The 22,676-nt window shown below is 39.5% G+C and overlaps 1 protein-coding gene across 4 annotated transcripts in view; it reads right to left on the minus strand.

Annotated features, from left to right (window-relative positions):
• The window catches only part of GABRA4 (gamma-aminobutyric acid type A receptor subunit alpha4), a 48,083-nt gene extending 31,974 nt beyond the window's left edge, over positions 1–16,109 (minus strand). Inside the window, exons 1-7 of one of the 4 annotated variants that reach the window (XM_050338219.1) lie at positions 15,939–16,104; positions 15,709–15,827; positions 6,433–6,500; positions 3,842–4,062; positions 3,657–3,739; positions 1,780–1,923; positions 227–379 (exon numbers count right to left, since the gene is read on the minus strand). In XM_050338219.1, coding sequence (XP_050194176.1) covers positions 227–379; positions 1,780–1,923; positions 3,657–3,739; positions 3,842–4,062; positions 6,433–6,500; positions 15,709–15,827; positions 15,939–16,021 — 871 coding nt within the window. In that variant the 5' untranslated portion in view covers positions 16,022–16,104. Of the gene's footprint in view, positions 1–226; positions 380–1,779; positions 1,924–3,656; positions 3,740–3,841; positions 4,063–6,432; positions 6,601–11,066; positions 11,168–15,708; positions 15,829–15,938 lie in introns of those variants that run through there. The other 3 variants (XM_050338220.1, XM_050338222.1, XM_050338221.1) reach the window with 3 other exon arrangements.
• Between the last annotated feature and the right edge of the window lie 6,567 nt (positions 16,110–22,676).

The raw sequence follows: 22,676 nt of genomic DNA on the forward strand, positions 1-22,676 counted from the left end.
GTGGGCTCAGTTCCGCGCACACTGTGTCTCACCTAAAAAATCCAATGCGCAGGCTGGAAGGTGGAAAGACCTTCCCCGGATCTTCGCTCGCGAAGACTGGCCATTATTATTATTATTATAGTATGGAGGCAGTATACCCCACAACACTAAAAAGGCCTATTCTAGTAAAAGTCATTAAAAGAACAATTACGAGAAAAAGTTTTTTTAAACAAAAGGAAATAATTACCAAAAACAGTTCTAGCTGGAACGGATTCCTTATTTATCCAAAATGAAACTTGAGAGAGGATCACGGTCATAATGCATGGGATATAGGTTTGAATCATGAAATAACCCATTTTCCGTCTGAGGTGAAAATAAACTGTCATAACAATATATTCACCTAAAAAAAAAAAGAAAAATATTTTTCTGACTGTGTATTAAATTTGTTTTGCAGAATAACTATTTCAGACTCTCCACTAGGATTGTTTAAGATGATGCTATTCATATTACTTAACATGTACAGAAAGATATGCTCTTTATAAAAAGAATGAAACTTTTAAACAAAAAGTCCTAGAAATGATAGGTTGTTAAGGTGCCATTAAAAAGTTGACATCAAAAATACCGTAAGTGTACAGGTAATACTGGATTTAATTTTACAGTATAAGCATGATTTTAAAGATTTTTTTTAAAAAAACCTTCTGGCACCTATTGAAGAGAGTCCCAAGACACAAGTTACCTACCCACCATAGTATCTATAACATTGTAGTACCTACCTGCCAAATAAAACAATAAGAACAATGATACAAGTCAAATGTCATGCAAGCATCTCAGCTTTTTACTAGGTTTGTATGTCAGCATCACTATGACAATGAAACAAATATAAAAACCATTGAGAAGAATTAAAAATACTCAAAGTTTATCTAAAATGTTATCACTCATACTAAGCAGAGACAAAAAAGTAGTTTTACCATGAATTGAATAAACTGTCTAAATAAAGTACTACAGAATGAGTCTTTTGGGGACAGCAAGGAAATTTTGTTGTTAACTCATAGTAATCAATATGCCGAGAAGTAAATTTCTAGCATATTGCAAAATGCCACTTTATCTTTGAGTATAATACCCATAGAGCAATCAAATATATTTGCATTATCTGTTTCATTTTGACCATCTCACAACACCTAAACCTGCTGATGCTTAGAAAATTATTCCAAGTTTTAATAGTATTTTGGGAATATGCTTGTTTATCACCGCATTGCTCATCAGTGATACTTCCCTCATTTTGGATGCCTGTAGTTACCATTTGCCTTTTTTCTTACAGCAAAAATCAGTAGAAGTATCTATTGTGACTATTGCATTTGTGCCTATCCTTATCCAGCTAGAGGGTTTTTATGGCTTTAATAACCCATTCTGTATGCTGTACTTCTATCCCAAGCTGTTTGCACCGCCAAACAAAGGAAGTCTTTTGCACATAATGTGGATACAGTGCTGAGAAATTACTTCCTCACCCAGGCATCCTCTTGACTCTTCAAACTGCATTTTAAGCAGTGATTAAATAATCATTTTGTCCCTTGGAGTAATGATCTCATTCTAGCTTTCTGAAAGACTGTCACAATTTACTGTAATGAATCTGCAAATGTAAATCTCAAGGACAGAAACCTAATTCAGATTTACACTCTCAGCCCTTAATACATACCCTACGACATTCAGTAGAATAACTTACAGAAAGAAAAGCAAAAAAGCTTTGGGCAATGTTACAGGTTAGTTTTACCTCAAGTTGATTTTTACTGACAAGATTCCTACCTGTAATAGATTTAATAGTTTCAGAGGATACCGTATGCCCAAGCAGGTCATACTGAACTAAACTGGAAGACTCCTCAGGAACTTCCACTGACTTCTCAGGTCCTTTTGTCCAGGTATAAATCATTTCACTCTTTGGATAAGCATCTACAACACAGCATCAGTTTGCATAAACAGGAAACTTTTTCTCATACCTTACTAAGAGCCCAATCTAAATCTACTGAAACCAAACAGTAAAACTCACATAAACAACTTCAGAAGATACCCTTCATGCTAAGTTATTCCCGAAAGCCACCCTCAGAGGAGAATAAATAACAACTAAAACTGTATGTCAAGTGTCACACATAAATTCACTTCACATGTGAATGTGAAGACTAAATGCAAGTTCTTTCTGGATCAGCCCCTACTGGGCATGCAAAGTTTATCTTTATTTTAGCAATTTCTATCTAAAATTTTAATTGTTAAAATACACTAATATATAAAAAAGAGCATGTACAAAGAGGATACATTTTGAAGATAGGGTGCACATTTCTTTACAGGAAAGAATGATTATACTAAAAACTACAATATTTTAAACAGAAGTTTAAAATATTTGCTGGAAACCATAGGTCAGTAAAGAATTCACAATAAGCACACACAAAGAAACATTTTACATTTAAGGCAAAAGACATAACTTAGGGCTAGCATTCAATCCCTACACAGTCCAAACTCCTGTTAAAATTAAATCAAATCAGTCTTCCATTTGAAATGGCTACATGTTATTTGAAGTTTCACTGCAGAAAATACCAGATTAGTGTTCAGCAAAATTTCTGCCAGCTGGTGATCCTGTCTGAAGAAAAATGATGCCTGTGGAGGAGCCCCCACTATCAAAGTACCCCTATCATACAGCTGATACCACAGTCAAATCTTGCAGCACCTGGTCCCCAGTCTCACTGTAACAGGCATTAAAAATCGTTATCAGAGCGGTGTCTTTAATACCCGCCTTTAGGTTGACTACCCAGCTGTATAAGATAATTTATGTTAGGGAAAAACTATGAGGGTTCTCCAGCCATTTCTGACTTCAGAACTCTGGTGTCAAGGAAAACAAATTAATGTCCAGCTACTGACTACATCAGAGTGTCTAAAGCAGACAAGTCAGTGACCAAGAAGTCTTAAAAGAGTGACAAGATGGAGTGCACTTAATGGAGTGCACCAACCATCCCCAGGGGGTCTTAGAAGTTTCTGCTTTGGATTCACATCATGGAACCATAACTATCTCCCTAGGTTGTTATGCAGCATGTTCCAAAATGTGCCTTTTAGCCAAAGTTTGGACGTTTTTCAAAAATCTACTTCTGACCTCAAAGCAGAAAAGTAATCTGTACTAAGATTCTTCTCACCAGTTTAAAAACTATTTATCTCATCTAAACTTGCCATGCAGACAATTACAACTAAGAATCAAATCTCTGCACGTAACATACACATCTATCTTAGGATGCCAATGTCCCTCCACTACCTGTACACAAAGTCAAATAACCTGCTTCCCTAGGTGCCTTTTACCTGGCTGTTATAAACTGAGTTTGTCTTCTCCACAGAATCTCTCATTTCACTAGGTATCCAATTCCTCACTGAGAACCACGAAAAACTATATATTTCAAGCAACTGTGTAACCAGAATAGTCAGGTTTAACATAATAGCTGAATCACTGCCTGCTTTTCAGTTCTCTGGGTTTAATTTTTAAGGTTCTAAATAAAATTTCCAAGGAACTTAACAGGAGTTTTGTCTGCATAGGGATTGCCTATCAAGACATATCTGTATATATTCAGAAAGTCTATTAATTGCTCAAAATTTACTTCTACTATTTAAATTCTGTATTTACAAGAAATTTCATAATTGCAACTTACAACTCCCAAATTTGAGAGGACAAGCATGACCATCCATGGGAAAATCCACTAATCTCATGGGACACTCTGCACTTATTGTAAGCCTATAATGGAACAAATTAAATAGTCTCTGGTTGCCATTTTGTCTGGGCAGTATAACTTTTGCATACAGTAATTGTTAGAAGTCAAACAAACACATTAGATACCTCATTGTGTACAGGATGGTGCCATTTCTCATTATTCTGAAGAGTTTATTTGGGGCTGTCATATTATGTGCAACAGACTTTTTTCCATTCCTGAAGAAAGTGTCAGGAGTCCACACCTTCGAGACCATCAAGTTGTTAAGTCTTAAAATTTCAATAGGGCCATCATATTTTAATCTTTTATCTACCCATGTCTGACGAAAGAAGACATCCATCGTATATTCCTGTATTAAATTGAAGAAAAACAAAGATCACGTTTGCATGCGTGTTTCCTGTGAAAGAAGAAATCCCTCAGGAGCAAAGAAACCATTAGTAAAGAAAATACTAAGTCTACTACATAAACACATTTCCACTAATTAAAGTAAGTGTCTTGTGTACCTCTTATTAGCTTAATTTACATTAGTCATATCAATAAATTACTACACATTTAATCGTTAAGGAATAATTAATCTAATTAGGTTGCGGGAAGCAGGCAACTGAATCTGTAGTCAAGCATATAACTGGAAACAAAATGATCTCTGACAAGAAGTGTCAACAGATTTTTAAAGAAAATATATTCATCCATTTACTGCTGCTGTCTAAATTAAAAATACCAGGACAAACAATTACTTTCACTTTAAAGTTAGGAAAGAAAACTTAATTTCATCTCATGGAAAGTAAGCTTTTAGCTGAGGAAAGCTAAATAAGTTCTTTGCCATGCCCACAAAACATGGATAATAAATTACATATAGACTTGCATACATACACATTTTTTAAAACTATAACTATCCCATTAACCCTCAGAAAAGCCATACAGATGCTCCAACAAAAACATGCAAACAACAGCAGAACTGCAGACATGGGCACACCATGAGAAATAATATATGAATGAATGGATGAAGGAATACATTTCTCATCTCAGGAAGCTAAAGCATTTCACACAAAAAACCCCGATCATGTGACATTGAAAAATGTAACATGGAAAGCTTTGAGTCCTTTCTAACTCACAGCTGTGATTTTTTTAAGTAAACAATGTTTTCTGACTTTGTTTTGAACTTTTCTGCATAATGTTACCATTGAAATTACTTGTCAGGTCATATCTATTTGCACTCGCAATGAGGCACATCTACTGGTGTCATGCATTTTAGGATTATATCTGTCTTCTTTCCCATGACTGTATCCTCCACTGTGGTTTATAGTTAATCCATGAAAAGTGTCTTTTCTAGTGTCATTTCTTGCTGATGACTTCATAGCTCACAAGTAGTAGTTTCTGTTATTATCTTCTACATGACAGATTTTGTAATGTAAGATTTCAACCATTTTCATTACACTGGGTACCAAAGCCACTAAAGAGACATTCTGATCATCCCCTGTACTGAAACCGTACGACACCTCACCATTGCAGTGAATTTTCTGAGTGCAGTCATATTACATTGGGTCACTTATAGATACATTAACTAAAAAGTATTCCAAAAACAACCCCTGGATCCCTCCTGACTAGTTCCTTACCTACCTTCAGTCCATGTTCTCAGTTCTGTCTTCTCCAATAATAACTAGTAACTTCCCACATGGCACCATGACAAATGCTTCAATGAAACCTGAGAGATGCCATGCAGCCCTCATTGTAGTTTTTAGGCTCATATTACTAGATTTCCTTGGTATTTACAGATTCTTGTACCCCTTGTCACACTGATAAGCATCATACTGTACATGACAACCAATGAAGGGGTAAGATGCATTTCAACATCAGGCTGCTGGCACAAATGTAGCCCTTGAAAAAATATTTTGCTATCACATACCTTTCCACATGATAGAAGCAAATCAAGTACACCACAAAGTGAATGACAACACTATATGGGAAGAAAATTACTACCCTGAAACTGCCTTTTCCATAAAGAAGTTCAGTTCAGCACGTATGGCTGTGTTACTTCCACAGGATTTCTTGAATAACTTATAAAAAGAGAAACTACTGTATGATTTAAGGGCATACCACTGTCTTCTAAAAGTTGATGAGACTTCTGCTGGATTTGACCTTGAAAGCAAAAGCCATTCAGGCCCAAATAACAGAACATGTAAATGTAACATTTCTCCTCTCTTAATTATTTCATGCATGTCACTTGGGCATTCAATTTCTGCAAATACCTATGAAAACTCTTATCAGTCAAACATTTGCTGAAAGTGATGCTAAAAGGAATATAAAGATCAGCGAAGAGCATTTGTCTGAAATGAAAATGTCAACAAGTATTTGTGATTTCATTACTATTCAACTGAGAATAACACAAGTTTCAGAAATGAAAAGCAATTTCAAAGATATTACACATTTTCCCCCACAAGTAAACTGACTTAGATGCTCCCTGGAAGGCCTGATTCTGCCTCTACACCGTGAAAATCTGTTTTAAATCCTATGAAGTGAATTCCTTAAGCCAGCCAAAACCCACTGAAAGTGTGACCAGAATCAGGCCTGATGGATCTAATTATAACTTGTAAATTAAGCTGTTACTAATCTTGCCTAATTTGCATGATTGACAGAAAAGTACAGATGAAGCATCCACTCCTACTGCAGTTAATGGTTTCTCAGAACGAGGAAATGGCATTTTAATCCCAGAAATACATACCATTTCTACATCAGAAACAGGTCCAAAACTGGTGACATATATATCTGTTTTGACTTCAGTAACAGGACCTAATGTATGAAAAGGAAGTGAGCAAGAAAATTTGAATTTTGCAGGTCAACAATTCCCATAAATGATCCTGGCGTGTGAACAGTTACCGCTTTCAGGGTTCTGTGGACGAGCAAGAGCAAAATGCAAACAGAGGTCAATTCAGATAAGTCTAGAAGCACTGCTCCATTACATTTACCACATAAGTAAATCAAAAGCAGCATTTCCATGCAAATCCCCATTCAGAAAACTAACATTGACTCAATGACTAAGAAAACCAATGCCAAAAAATTAAAAGGCTCACTGAAAACACCATGATAATTAACAAAAAGTACTGCATTCAGGAAATCCACTTTCCTCAAGGCATTTATTACTATTATTTGGTCCTACTGGTAATAACTGGACTACGGACATTAGCATGCCATGCACTGGGCAATTTAGTATTGCAGGATCAAGAACTGCATCCATATCCCAAATGTACTTAAGTGCTTTAACACTAACATTCAAAATAAAAGTTAGACATCTAAGCATTTTTGAGTGTCTGAACCTATGACCACATCCTGCTACGAAGCCCATCTTGAAAGAGCTGGTGTTACTTGGGATGTTGTTAAAAAGAGGGTACCGAGTAGAGGTCTTACACTCTCACAGCTGCATATGGCAAATCAACCATCAGAGAAAGCAGTTTCATTTTAATTATCATTTCCTTTACTACCTTGAAATTTCAGAGGGGCACTCTACAGTTCCCCTTAAACCAAAGAACACACACACACTAATATCACTGGGATTTAGGTCTGTTCCCAGTGTAAAAGGCTAGAAAGCTGCTAATCATTACCAGCTGTTAAGATGATTCTGTGATCAAAGCATTAGCTAACAGTTTAATTCAGGTAATTAACTCACAGCATAAATTAAAAAACTAAAAAAAAAAAAAAAAAAAATCTACTGACAGTCTTACCAAAGAGTATCTGTGTGAAAAAACACGTATGATCTACAAATTCATAACCAGTTTCTAAACCCCTACAACTCACATTTCTAAAGAGGATAAGTGGCTCAAGTTTGTTAATTCAGGCTTTAGCATAGTATTTGCAATTTAAAAATGAAAGGAGGAAAGACTCAACTGAGTTAGCAGCGGAAGAATATGTCCCTCTTCAAAAGAAAAAAAAAAATCACTCTTTACAGATGGTACTTTAAATCAAATGGTAGAAGGAAAAAACCAAATATGCAATGGGAAAACAGGGAACCTATACTTCTTGCACCTAGAACAAGTCCCAAGCTGTGAAGAAAAAATAAAAAACAAATGTAAAATAATTTTACTAAAGAATTTACAAATTATGTAGAGAAGAACAGCTAAGAAATTTTCAACTAAATGTCAAAAAAGTTACTTTGCTGGAAGCTAAGTTTCACATACATTTTTTCAAGATATAATCTAAAGACAATTCACTGTACAAGAGTTGGTAGCTCAGTGGTCCCTGGAAAGTTGGATAGTTTGGCATGTCTGTCTTGAAGAGGTTTTAAGAAGCAACTCCCAGGTTCCAGATAACACACTTTCATACCACACCATTTGTTTTGCAGTGGGTTGCACTCTGGACATGTCAAATGGAAGCTGCTCCCCTTTCTACAAATAAAAAAGTGTTTATTAGGTCAGGGAAATCCATGAGTGTTTAGATCATTCATTTGACTGACAACGTAGTCCAATGACATTTCCTGAATGTAATTATTTCTGGAGAGCAGAAGAGCTCCAAGAGATTAGAAGTGAAGACATTCATCTACAGTGTTAGAAAATAGGAGAGAAAAGCCCAGTCACACTTGTACCTAGAAATAGAAGAGATTTAACTGCAACTGACCTCCCATAATCACAGTACTACCATTATTTATCTGGGGTTGTTTTAAATATATATAAATATTTATTTCACTTGAACTTGAAATATTTCTGAAATCACTTCTATAGAAATGAAAAAAAAGTCATTTTCTCACATAACTTTAATAAGAAAATGCAGGAATTAGTCTTTGTTACTTAATAATAAGAGAATGATGAATATTGGTCACAGTTCCTGCAAGAATCCCTTTCAGGAACTGAGTGCAATATTCAGTATTATTTAGTATTATTGAGTAACAGAGACTAGTCCCTGAATTCCTTTCAGGAACTGCTTTACTTGTTAGTTCTAAGAAACTATATAGGAATAGTCCTCAAATAAACCCCAAACCTTTAAATGCTTTTTTTCTGATGGTATACTCTTTTCTTTAGCTCATAGAACACTGTAATTTTCTAGCTATACCAAATTGAGGAAAGGGACAGATTTTTCCCAGAGGCACAAGCTGCTTCTCCTCAGATATTGATTTCTTCTGTTTTATTAAATGATTACAGCTTCTCAGGAATAAGCGTTTGGAGCCTTTTTGCAGATTTGTTTTCTGGAGTTTCTCAGAAAGAAGGGGAGAGCTAAGACCAAGAAGCTAACCTCCAAATCATCAAACCTATGACTTAATGCTATCAGAAATACTATAGAAGCAGCACAGGACTAAAACTATGCTTGAGTTCACTCTTCAGTAACTGTTATTCTGTTCTCAAATATTTATTAGTATGACCCATGAGAAAGAAGGAATCAGGAACTCTCAGACAACGATGAGGCCACAAAATAATGTTTACTTTTGGTTGCTTGCCCAACATAATAGCAGAAGAGTGACAAAACAAATGTTAAAATCACATTATAGTCCTTCAGAAAATGGTAGATGATTGAGGATCTAGAAATATTTTAGGCATCCTAACAGTTATCCAGGTAGTACTGACATACAAATCCTTGCTTTGCAGCCAAAACCTTGGTCAAACACTTCAGTGTCTGGTAGGAGGAAAGACGGCAGCCAGAAACAGTAAAGCTATCTCCCTAATGCTTTCTCTCCAGTTGCAGCCCTTTCATGCTCCACATCTTCCACCTACATTGACCTTAACAGTAACAAAATGACAAATCTTGGATTTTCTAGCATGGCCCAGTACTTAATGCCAACCTAGGAGTATCTGTGGTGACACCAATACCTATCTCTTATTCTTCTTGTTCTAGAAGAAAACGTAACTCGAGTTGGTAACAATAGTGGGGGTATAAATAGTGAGTCATGCTGCTGTTTCTTTTTTAAACTATTATTAATAGTGGGAATTCCTGTCAACGAGGAGGTGATCTGTAGTCACCTAACCTACTTTTACTGGTGATTTAAGCAGTCCTCCAAAATGAATGTGTTGCACCACTAAATCAACTCAGGTTCTGCAAGCAGAAGATCCTATTAGAATCCCTAACACTCTATTAGTGGCAATAAAATGCAGGGAGTTGTAAGAAGGCCAGTTACTTTGAATGTGACCGTTTGAGCTTGTCCCTCAGTGGATGTTAAGTATCTATCCGCCATAAATCTTTAGGAATGCTGAAGAACTATTTATAACATACCGGTGTGTATTTTTATGTCAATGAAATAGGAGGAGAGTCCTACACACTGCAGTGGGAACAGTTAAGTCTGAATCACTGCTTGCAAGACAATACACTTTAAAGAAGCTCAAGCAGGATTAAAAGCAACCCCTGCAAAAAGCCAGAATAGTTCAGTGGTATAGATGTTACATGTGGGCTGAAGAAGCGATGCCGGGCCCTAGCCCTGTGAAGATGAACATAAGACAGCTCTCCCATGCATTTTATGTCAACATATGGGTTGAACTGCAGTACAGCTCCCAGGGAAAGACTTTGGGCTCCATTATTGCCGCGTCTCCATAGGCAACTGTCACTGCAGAGATCTCCACTGTATGTAAACAGTCAAACCCTGCACAGGCTTTCTGTATATTGCAAATTTTGCCATCAAAAAAAATCACACAACTAATTGGAAACATTAACAAGCAAGTCTGTACAAAGGTTTCAGCATACAAAGTAGAGTTTAAATGCTAAGTGCAGTTATTGCTGCTATTATGAGATCAGTCCCAGGATACATAAACCACATAAAATTGTATTACATCATTTCCTACAGCTACATTAAAAAAAAAAAGTAGTTTCTACAGATTTTTTTAAAATATAACTATATGTGAAAGATTTGGTGCTTTCTCTTTCCAAATTCTTGCTGCCTGAATAGGGTTGACATTTTTTAAGTGAAGTGAAAAAAAAAAAAAAAAGCCATCATATGAAGCATGTTCTCTTGTTTCATTTTATCAGAAAGAACAGCTGAGGACACGTGCTATATGTAAGAACTCTATTCAGAAGCCAGAACAAGTAGGTAGGGCATTTTTAAAAAATTAAAGTAGAATTCAAAAGCCTGGGCTACATTCCCTTCCAAAAGACAACACAAAAAACACAGGAGAACACAATAACCCTTGTCTCTATGTATGTTTATCCATCAGCATGTCTGAACATGAAAAGGGATAAAAAATACCTCCAGAAATTAGGAGATTACTGTTTCTTTGCCTGTTTATCAGCAGATCATCTCTGCTGAGACAGCCAATAAGCTTGATACTGGTGCCAGTTTTCATGATGTGTACACCTGTCTACTAAGAACTGGACTATGAATATCAGCTAATTTTATACAGATCAGTGAACAACAGACAGATGGTAATGACTTCAAGCATTACTAACCTGGGCCAAATTCAAATCCGTCACCTACAGGTATCTAACACCATATCCTGTTAAGCTTTGAGTCATCTACTCTCACCAGCTGAGGAAGACTGGACAACTGCCTGGAAAAAAGAAATGACCAGCTTCACTTTACAATGCTCACTTCAAGTCTATTTGCAAACTAAAAAATAAAAATAAATTGCAATATCTATTATGCTGAGCAATGGAACCTTGAAGGAACATGTGAGTTCCTAGTAAGGACAGATAATCATGTAGATATTTTTATTTTCTCTAAAACCAGAAAATTGTCTTTGCTCTTCGAGTGTATTCTGTGTTTATTTTCTGACTAAAGTCCCGCATTGACAGGAAATGAAACTCTCCAGAAATGCTGTTCATCAGCTGAACATCACACAGCCTAGACAAGGCAGAGGAGCCTACCCTTCCAATGGGAGACAATAGCCAATATATTTAATTCCACCAAGTACTCAGGTGCACTTTCACAGGTATGAGATCATAAGAAAGAATGCAAAAAAATGAAGAAAATAAAAAGGGAAAAAAATGCACACAGTCCTGTTCCTTCTACTCATGAGTCACTGTATGTGGTAGTTTTGAAAGAGAGTGCCACAGAGCTAACACCATTTCAGTAGCTGATAGTGAGACTCAAAGCTCATGCCAGACTCTACCTCACACAACAGAACTCAGGAAGGGAAAGGGCTTCAGCTCTCACTGACTGATGGGCAACCACACCACAATGAGCCAGCAAAGCACTGTGGGCAATGCCAGCAGCTTGTGGTGAGCAGGTTTCACAATCTAAGACCCTTGGGGAGGAGGCAAGTCACACACCACCTTCTTTCTTTGCTCTGGCCATACACTTGGCCATTAAAGGCAAGACATCAGAGATGAGATGTTCTCTAAAAGGCACAATTCATTAAAATGAGCAGATACGAGGTAGCGTGCAGTGATGCTGACCTCATCAGCTTCAGCCTCTCTTTTCCTTCCTACTTCCTTAAATCCTGGCTTGAGTGTGATGAGTTACTGTATCATGAAAGTTTCAAAGACACCATTACGGTTTTTAAGGTTACTTTCCAATACAGGTTTGAATGGGCTCTTACAAGCTCTTGCTTATGTCAAGAGTTCCTCAGGTACAGTCTGAAACCACGTATGGCTTTAAAATGGCAAATCAGACTCAGGCCTTTTACTGTGAATAAAGCTCCTTTCAAAGACTTCGGAATTCTACTGTCCCTTTGAAACTAATCACCAGAAAGGTAGCAAGGTGATTTTCAGAGCAAATCCAACTTTTTTAACTGTCTATAGTTTTCCTTCATGTCATACACAAAATTTTTAAAAGCAGATGAAAACTGGAGACAGGGTTTAACTGGAAATGCTTTTACTTCAAACTTTTACAGCTGAATCAAAATAGTACTGTGCTAGTACTCTTGAAGTTTTCCAGCAGATAATGCTTTTAATTGAGGACACCACAAGCGGCTTCTGTAAAAACCCTATTTTTATAGAATGGTTTTGACCAGGAGACCCAGACCCACTTGGATTACAAATTGAATGCTGAATTTCCAGCTAATGATATAACCAAGCACACAGTGCAGGGAATGAACTGACTTCATTTCCATCACACTATTTTCAAACAGCCAACAGCATTACTTTATTCATTAGTCCCCAAATACCTTCCCCCTACTAGAATTCAAAACTCTTATGGTTTCAAAGTCTTCCTGACAGCAGCTGCAGGGTTGCTTTATTTTTTCTTTCCTACACAAAACTGCCTATTCTGCTTTGTTTCACTAAATTTCTAGGTGACATTTCTTTGCTTCTGTCTTGCATCTTTAGATTCCCTCCCTCCCCAACTTAATGGGAACTTTCACTTAAATGATCTTTATTAAGCTTTTGCATAAACCCCTAGTGTCTATTACACCAAACACTGTGAGGTTTGGTAGTAAGTGACAACAACTTTTTAGGTTTTTGACATTCATTTAATAAAGTGAATTTTTAATGAAAGGTGTCAATCCAATGACATGGGGAACTTCATTCTTATATTAATCCTCAACATATGCCATGCTCCTGTATAAGTACCACCAAGATAAGCTTCCATATACTACACTGAGATTCCCCACTCTTCCGGGAGACAACTTCCACATTTGTAAGCAAGCTTAAGCAATTTAACTTCTTCTCCATAACTACCATTGACAATTTTGATCCAGTTGTTGGAAATCTCCAAAATCAAACATTTTCTACTTCACTTTGCATGCAAACATTCTTAATGCACTGTTATTTGTGATAACTCTGGAATATACCAGCAAAATTCAGAATATGGCTACCTCCCCAAGTCTAATTTTAAAGATAATTTGCACCAGAATTAGAAATATTTTCATTAATTTGAAGTTTAAAATCAGCATCAGTCAGACCTCTGTGACACCTTTTGTTCTTAAAATAAAACCCTCATTTCATTTCAGGCCATGTGAAAACTAGATGGTAAATCAGCTTCAAGAAGAAAACAAAAGTAATTATCTGCTGCTCCTCAAAAAGTGATTTAGCTTTAACATTACCAAAACACACTAAACTTTCCATCTCTAAATATTCCTATCCCCTATAAACATTTTGTTTGCTAGCTATGCTATAAACTAGTGAGTACCAACTTTTAAGGTATAAATCCCATTTGTCATAAAGATTTATCAGCATAAAACCTCCAAAATATAGGGAAAAGTTGATTTTGATATTCTGACATTTCAATAACTAATCCATAGTTATTACTCTGAGTAATGTCAAAAAGTGGAATCTGATCAGTTGTAGAAATTTCTTTCTTTGCTTGGTTTTGTTGGGTTTTTTTTTCCAAAGTTGTTCCTTAAATCAGGTGAAGATAATTTTCACTGTAAGGAACTAGGGAGCAAGCATCATTTTCAAAACCGAAGTATTTTTCACCCATGTTTTACTTAAAAGTTCAAAGCTCAAAGATGAGTTGTTTAAACCATATAGATGGTTTAAGAAAGAATATAAATAAAGAAGGAAGAAGAAAGAAGTAGTACAATATCCATTTTGTGAAATATTCACCCAGAAGTGTTTTCCCCAAGCTGAAATCTGAGAATTTTTTTCCTCCCTCTCTCATTTACTTTAATATTGCCAATATGAAAGTTCAAGAAGGTACAATGAACTTTCTCTCCTTGATTGCATTTTGCTGAAAGTCTCCAACACTTAACAGGGGAAGAAGTTCTACTCTTGCAAAATATTCTGCAAAGGACAACTGTATTAAAATGAAAATCAACACATATTACATATTTAGTGGTTGTTTAATTTTGGAAATCTGATAATGCTCATAAAGCATCTTTGCTAGATGACTAATTAGTTGGCATTCAACCTAAAATGATGCCAAACATAGCACATCTCTTGTACGCATGCAGAAGTGTCTGTAACCTCTCCGCAAAGACTAAATTGCAAAAGGCTATCATTTCCCAATGATTCCTCCGGGTGTTAACAAATTTAGCTTCCTTCTCACTTAACATGTGAGGTAACTTAAGAAGGCCTCACTTATTCAGTACACCCATAATAATAAAGGAGCGATCAATGGCGCCAGGTGTTGTCCTTTAACAATCACGATCATGCATGTGAGCACTGTATATGGCATGTGGGGAATGTGTTGGTATACATGTCAGTGTGGATGGATCACGTGTATGAAGAAGATACTTCAGAGGAGGAAGAAAGTATTTCGCAACATAAACCTACGCAAGGATCTCATTCAGTCTTGCATAGGAAGCAGCCTATAATACCCTTGTTATAGCTTTGTGCATCATAAGAAGGGCTGTAGAAGGGCTGTAGCATTTCTTTATAAATCTTTTTTTTTCCTACTTTAGATTACAAGATTTAATTTTTTTTATTATTTTGCCTGGATTTTAATGATTTTTAGTTCCAAGTCCTTATATAGAAACACTAAAATCAATAAAGAACAGCAAGTCTGGCTGCCTCTTCAGCAACACGAAACTGCATCTTAACAGCCTGGGGTACAAAAGCGGCCCAAATCCCCCCCCTATACAGAGCACAGGTGAAGGCAAATCTCAAACCCCTCCACATCTACTTCCCATACAGCAATTACGTCTACTACTTCTAAACCAACGCTGTAATTTCAGCAACTGTGGTAAAGAACTACTGTGCTGAGGCACCTCAGCTCCGGTTTTCCCTAACTACTGGAATAGAACCTATCGAAGACTTAACCTCTTAGGCTGATTAAAAGTACAGTTGTTTCTATTAGGACCGGACCGCGGCATTTACGCGTCAAAAACTGACAAGAACAAGAAGAATCTGGATGTTAGACAGGACCCTCCATCCCCACCAAGCCAACGCAATACTCCTTTCAGGGCTTATTTTTCCTCCAGCGCAGCAGCCTGAGCCCGGGATGTGGGCAGAGCAGCGAAGCGGGGGCTGAGTCCAGGACCGCCCCAGCGGGACCCCCACAGCCGGGACTGCGCAGCACCCCCGGGGCTTTCGGGGCCAGGAGCTACCTCGCTGCCGGCCCTTCCCGGAGAGCTCAAACCCCGGGGCGGGGAGTGGGGACACATCCCCACGTTTTCGGTCAGTAACGGGTCGGTCCGAGCGGTGACCGCTGCGCCCCTCGCCCCTGCCCAGCGACCCCCCGCCCGCCGCCGTCACCGCGCCGCCACCGTACCCCCGAATCCCGGTCGCAGCCGATTGTCATAGCCATCCAGGAGGCTGTTCAGGATACTGGTGAAATTCTCCGGCCACAATTTCTCCTCTTTTTTGCTCTGCCCGGGCGGCCCGGTGAGACTGCGAGGCAAAGAGGGAGCGGAGGTGAGCGGAGCCGCCGGGAGCCCGCGGGGAGCAGCGGCACCGGGACCGGCCGCCCGGGCCCCCCGGCGCCGCCGCCGGGGTACTCACCACGTCGCCAGGCACAGGCAGTGCAGGAGGGCGATGGAGAGACCCGAGGACATGGCGATGGCTGGCTCCTTGGCAGAAACCATCTTTGCATGCCATACTTCACGCCTGGGCACGTTAAGCGCCTCGTCCGGGGCGGGGAGGGGGGCGCAGGGCCCGGCGGGGGCGGCGGCCCCGGCGGTCCCACATGCGCGGCGCCCCGGTTGCCAGGCGCAACCAGAGCACGGGCGGAGGAGAGGCGAGCGACTTTGCCCGCACCGTTAACTCTCTCGGGGCAACAGGCGCCGCTCCCCCGCGCCCACCCCGCCCCGCCCCGCCCGCGGCCCCGCGCTCCGCCCCGCGCTCCCCTCCCGGCCGGGGCCCGCAGCCCGCCCGCTGCCGTGCGGGGCGGAGGTGGCGGACGGGGGAGGGCGGATGAGGGCGTCGCGGGGGTGATCGCGGTGGCGAAGTCTTCGTTCGTCCCGATCGCCTCTGCTCCCGAAGGAGGGAACAAAACCGAGAGCGGGGGCGAGATGGGGGTGATTAATTCCCCGGCGAGGAGGATGTAGGAGCAGGAGGGTCCCTCTGCTCCGGTGGGAGAGGAGCCGGGGAAGGAGGAGAGGAGAAGGAGCTCTGGCTTCAAGGTTAAAACAGAGCACACCTTTGCAAACCAGATGGGAGCGAGTGGGTTATCCCAGGTTTCTAAAAGCAAAATTGCCAGAATAAGGGAATGTTTTCACATTATGTCTGGGTTTTTTTTCTTTTTTTTTTTCTTTTCTTATCGTTCCTATAATTAGGAAACATGATTTGGTGACCCAAAAAATTTCCATTATGCAAGGTCCAAGGGATTCTGCAAGAATTACAGTAAAATCCACTCAGAACTGTTGGTAGTCTGTCACGGGCTATTGAGATGATTGGGTAGAGTGGGGAAGAAAGGGGAAAAGGAGAAAAATGGGGGGTGTTCTCCACACAATAGGCATTGGCAATAAAAAATTTGTTCTTCTGATAAAATGTGCTGCAGAGACAATTGTTTAGGTTTGGAAATCGTGTACATGTCAATTTTAATGAGGATGGTGAAGTTCATCATGCAGGGGCATGTTAGGGCAGGTATTGTAATTGACTCAAAGACTACAGTATTGTCATAAAAAGGCTTTATTCATTACTTACTACAGTGTCTTCCAGCACTGAAGTGCCTGACTATCTTCAAAACTACTGTACACTTGAAATCTTCCTGATTGTACTTCAGAGCTTGTTCCAGCTAGGGTGCCCTTTGCTGATTCGTTTGAAAAAACAATTAAAGCTGTGCTTGAAATCCATTTAGCTTGCTGACGCTGTTTATCTTTCAAAAAACTCTGTCTAGGCAGTCAGTTCTGCTTCCAATTTTAAAAGCCCTATTTAGGCCTCTGCAGATTACTAGTCTGCTTCCTGAGATTTTGACAGTATTCTCATCTCCTGACTGCCTTACAGGATCCTGTTCTGGCTGCCTTACTGGCACGACAAATGCGCTACTAAAACCTCTCCGAGTAGGGCAACCTGGCTATGGACAACATGCACACTCTTTGCAGTATTTACAAGCCTGGACAACACAGACGGTAGGATGTCACGCCAAGGTCACTTCAGCTCCTGTAGTGAGGCTCTGGGAGCAGCCCGTTTGACTCCACACACAGGTGAAAACCAGCATGACAGCCAGAGTCCACTGCCCTGGCTTCATTAGGAAACTGGTCAGGAACAACAGAAGGATGCATGCGCAGCTCTTCAGGAGTCTAATTTCGCTGGAGTCAGATCAATTTGTCTGGGTTAATCAACCACTTTTGATTTTCCATAAAGTGTTGTGACTTGTTTTCGTGGACTAGTCTTCTGCTCTAGCATGGCCTATGCCAAGGGAATACTCAGAACTGGCCTCCAATAAAGAGAGTCTCTAGTTTTCTTCCTCGCAACAAAACGTAATCCCTTGTTGCAGAATATTGGAAGTATTTCTAGGTGAGGTTATCTGATCTAGACAGATCTCAGTTAAATTTTGCTGGCAGAAGCCAAACTCAAAAACTAAAGAGAGGGTAATAGACAGTAATGGAGAACTGGGCAGAATCCTGCTGGCTAGTCACAGACATAGAGCAAAACATGGCTCTAGAGCACTGTCACTTCTAGCAGCTGCTGAGGAAGAAAGCAAATAAGACCCTGGCAAAGCTGTGGGCACCCTTGCATTTAGATTGTTTTACTACCTTCCGCATATGTATAGACACCTGCGCAAACTGAAATGGAAAAGACAAGTGGTATTCACTAGTAATGGTCTCACCACCTGAATGTCATGAGAAATGCTATCACACAACCCCCTCTCAAGTCCATACCTGGAGTCAGCAGCTCTGATATAGGCAGAAATCAAAGAAATTCACTCAGTTATCTCCCTTTCATCAAATCTAGGAACTGAGCTGGTCTTTGAATGATTTCTAAGTTCTTTAGAACAAAGAATGGTATTATTGATGATATCTTTTACCTCTTCAGTACCGATACTTCAGTAAAGTAACTGAAGTAACATACTTCAGTAGTTTACTTCAGTTAAGGTGGCATCAGGTTACAAGATTTGTTGACATGCCATGCCAGGGCAAGAAGCACTCATGGCTTCAAAGATGTTCATGTTGCTTTTTCTAAGAATGTAAACACAGCGCCTTTTTGTCACACCCAGCCTGCCTCAGGTTGTATTGGTGTAGGATCCAGGTGCCATATTACTCCCTACAAGTGCTAAAACTAAACGAAAAAATCACTTTCTCTAAATCTAGAAAATTAATTCTAACACTTCTCAAATTTAACAATGGTTAACATCTCCTTTAAATCCAGCAATAACTATCAAGAACTCCATAAGAATAACAGTAAAATCAGAGATCATTGTCCTTGATATAAAACTGTGTCATTTGTAGATTGCTGAAGCTTTTACAAAACTAGACTTGAAGGAAAGATAAACCAGTTTAAAATAACAGTAAACAGTCTTGTAAGCCAGATATATCACCTCTGAGTATTTGTTTATTACTTCTGATATATGCATCGCCCTGGTTAATTTCAATATTTTTGAATTACAACTTAAGAGCTATTCTAGATATTTTTTTTAGCAATGTATTTGTAGCATAGACACACAAACTCCCAAGGTGCTTGTCTCCAGCAGATGTATGCTGATTTGAAAAACACTGCTTCAAATGATCTTTGATCTCCACAAAATATCTGGGTTATACCATCTCTCTAAAAGAACTTGGTGACTCCAAGAAGGATTTAGTGGTCACAGGCTGGATTGATCATCCCTGAAAGTGTTTGCTGAATCCAAAATTTTCCCAGCTTCTCCAGCTTTTACCACAATTCTTCCACGATTTCTCGGAAGAAATCTCACCCATCGGGGACTATTGTAAGAAGAGGACTATTTTTGCCAGGCTCCATATGCTCAGAAAGCACTTGAATTTCTTAAATAGATTTTTTTTTTTTTTGTTACTGTCCCTGTGCTGATGTATCCTACTAATGATTTTTGATGAAACAGACATTCTGGCCAAGCCTCAAAAGCAGTTTTATCCAAAGTTATGGATCTTCAAGTATAGGTTAATCATTTTATATTTGTCACAACACACAGAGAAGCAGAAATTTTTTTGTCAATATTCCCATTTCTACTTTACCATCAGACTAAGTGGAAAGAGAAAGGAAGTTTGTTCTCTTCTTGTGGAAGACATTATCTAACCTTTCCAGGTTTGTATTTTTTGTTTGGATTTTTTTCCCTTTTGTAAACTATAGGCTTTATCAACACTATTGGTTATATAGGTTACATTGCTTTTCCCCAGCAGATTTCATTATTCAGCTGATTTTTATATGATTTAGTTCTGGCATCAAATCCATAAAGACAGCCAAGCTTATATGAAAAAGACTGTGAAAATCTTTAATGCCCAGCTATATGTTGCATATTTAAAAGCCTCGAACTTTTAGAAAGAGGAGATAAAACTGGGATCACTACCAAGTGTCTCAATGTTTCTTTACCTAAATAGCTAAGTCATTGATTTCTTAGATTTTTTACAGTTTCTACCCATATCAATAGTGTTTCTTCCAGTCCTGACCAAACAACTTGTCTTCACATATACCCTTTTTTAAAATCAGGGGTTAAGTATCCATTCTTCAGAAAATGCATACCCCAATCCCATTTTTTGTAGATGACCAAGAAAAGGTATGGATACCTTTTCTGTACAGCTAACTAAAGGATCTTTCACTCCCCTCCACTCCTGCATCCCCACTGATTAAAGAGATCGTGGAAATCTACAAAAAAACCACCTGTGCTTGGCTTTATCAAGACTCTGATCTGGAGTTCAGGGTAGCCTGTACTACCTGTTCAGGGAAGAGTTTTCCATCAGTGGGGATACTAGGACACTGTGGACCTTGACTGCACCTCTAATAATGCACTTATGTTTAAGGATTGTGGATTTTGGGCATATTGATTGCAACTGAAGTTCTGCTCTGGGAACAGTAAGACAGATGCTTCAGCTCTTTCTGGCTCTTCTTCCAGGCCAAATTTCCTTTCCTGCTGTAGTTACAGTAGTTTTGTTTCCAGGTTCTTATTGCAAAGGTTTTCTGATTGCAAAGTTTTTACCTATGTACTGCCTTCTCTCAAGAACTTACAGTCTCGATAGAAAAGACTGAGTGGGGACTGGATACAATAAAGTACCATTATTTCTGTTTTGCTGGGAAGAGAGATGTAAAAAGCTTAAGTGGCAATGCAACACCATGGATGAAATATAACTGCTTCCCATACAAAAAATTTGCAGCATAACAGGAGCTTAATTCCAGTTGCTGTGTCCCAGGTCAGTTCATCAATCACCATCTGATCTGTCTTTTCAAAGCACAGAATAAGCTCTGTGTAAAACTGAATCTTCAGCTGGCCCAGCTTTGCTTCACTTCCATGGCCAGAACTCCTACGAAACTGCAGAAACTGATGCTGACATGCATTTAGCCGTGTATTTTTTCCTCTGACATATGGTATTTACAAGACTGTTCTACAGTGCCATGGTTATTTTAACACACATGTCCTTGATTGCTTGGAATAAGGCTAGAAAATCCTTTGAGTACCAAATATATATATATACAGACACATGTATATATTGCTATTACTGATAGCAAGAGGATTCTAGTGATTGACACATGGATCTTTAAGGAGGTAAACTGTGAGCTTCATATTTAAGACCTTTACTCTACACTGCAATGGAAACGTGTTTGTGGAAGCACTCACTGCAGGAACTGCAATTTGGGGCAAAAAAGTGTTGTCAACAAGAAAGCACTAGAGGACTGATATGCCTCCATCTCTTGTTTCTCATCTGACCCTAATGCTTTCCTGGCATACACACTCATGTCACTGACCTATGCCCATCTGCAGCAGGAGCCCGGAGATGAAGGGGCCATCAAGTCAAGTCACAGTCACATCTGCAGTAACAAAGTGGGGAATCAAGCAGATCTCCTGATTTCTGTCTCTAAAATGGCCATCCCCAGGAAAATAAGATAAGAAGACCTCTTCATGTAGGGGGGAATATAGATTTTTCTAAAAGCAGTACAAGGCTATCTTTCTTTCATTGAGGTAAAGGCAGCCAGAGTTATTGGGAGGAATCTGGGAAGCCACGGCCCTGTACACTGCCTTCCCCTGTCAGGGCTGCCACATGTATTGCAAAATGTGTCAAAAATTTTGGTTGTCCCAAGCAACAGTTGCAAACCTTTTGCAGCATTCAGAAATGATAGGCAGGGCAGAGAGGGGCAGGGGGTTGAGGCAGGGGGAGCTTGTGGAGGCTGCCATGGCTCAGAAGGAGAGGGGAGGAAGGCTGGGTGCTCCCATTTGCAGTCTCCTGCAGTTTTCTGCTTTCAGGCAGAGCCTCCTGCTCTGCCATCTACTTTTAAGAGCCTCCTGCTCTGCCACCACTACCACTGCCACCCTGCTACTAGCAACTGCTCCCAGAGGGAACAATAGAGCAGAAGCGCCAACAAACTGCCTTCCTGGAAAGCTTCATGTTCCCAGCCATTACATGTTTATTAATCCCAGAAGTATATGAGGCAGATGCCTGAGGAATGACTTAAATATGCCATGGAAGCCATAGGTCTGGCCCCTGACTCACACTGAAGCCATTGACAACAGCTCTAGTGTTTTTTAACGCGCATTCCTGGTGCTTGGCTTGTCCAGGTCTCTCAATGGCAGGAGGAACCTTATTTTTCTTTAAAAGAGGGAGAGGAAAGAATTGTAAAGTCTTTGGATTGTACAATGGGGGGAAAAAAAAAAAAAAAACAACCTGAAAATTTGACCAAGATGTTTTACAAGGTACTGCATAAAGAACCCAAAATCCTGCAGGTAGGTAAGTAAAACTGAGAGTTCTGAATCTCATGAGCCCTGTGGGGCTTACTTCTGATTCTCAAAAAAGTCTGGGGCTAGCAGTACTTAAAAAGCTCTGTTTATGCTGCTCTTCCCTCATGTTGTTATGCTGGGGGGTTGGTGAGCTGTGCTCAACACCACCTCTTCCTTGACAATGATGTTCAAGTAAGAAGAGACAGTTGGCTTTGGTTTGGTTCACTTCTCAACGCTGCTCTCTTTGCTGTTGTCAAGCGCACACAGTTACAGAGACCTTCCCTTCTATGTTAGAAGAGGTACATCTTTTATGACATTTGGAGAAATATTATGGCTCCAGAAGGAGCAAGGCACACAGCCACTTAAAGTTGTTCTGCATCTACCTTCTTACAAGAGATAGCTTGTATAGTGGTACACCAAAA

This window comes from Myiozetetes cayanensis, unplaced genomic scaffold (assembly GCF_022539395.1).
Source record: "Myiozetetes cayanensis isolate MyiCay16 unplaced genomic scaffold, myiCay2020 scf7, whole genome shotgun sequence".
NCBI lineage: Eukaryota > Metazoa > Chordata > Aves > Passeriformes > Tyrannidae > Myiozetetes > Myiozetetes cayanensis.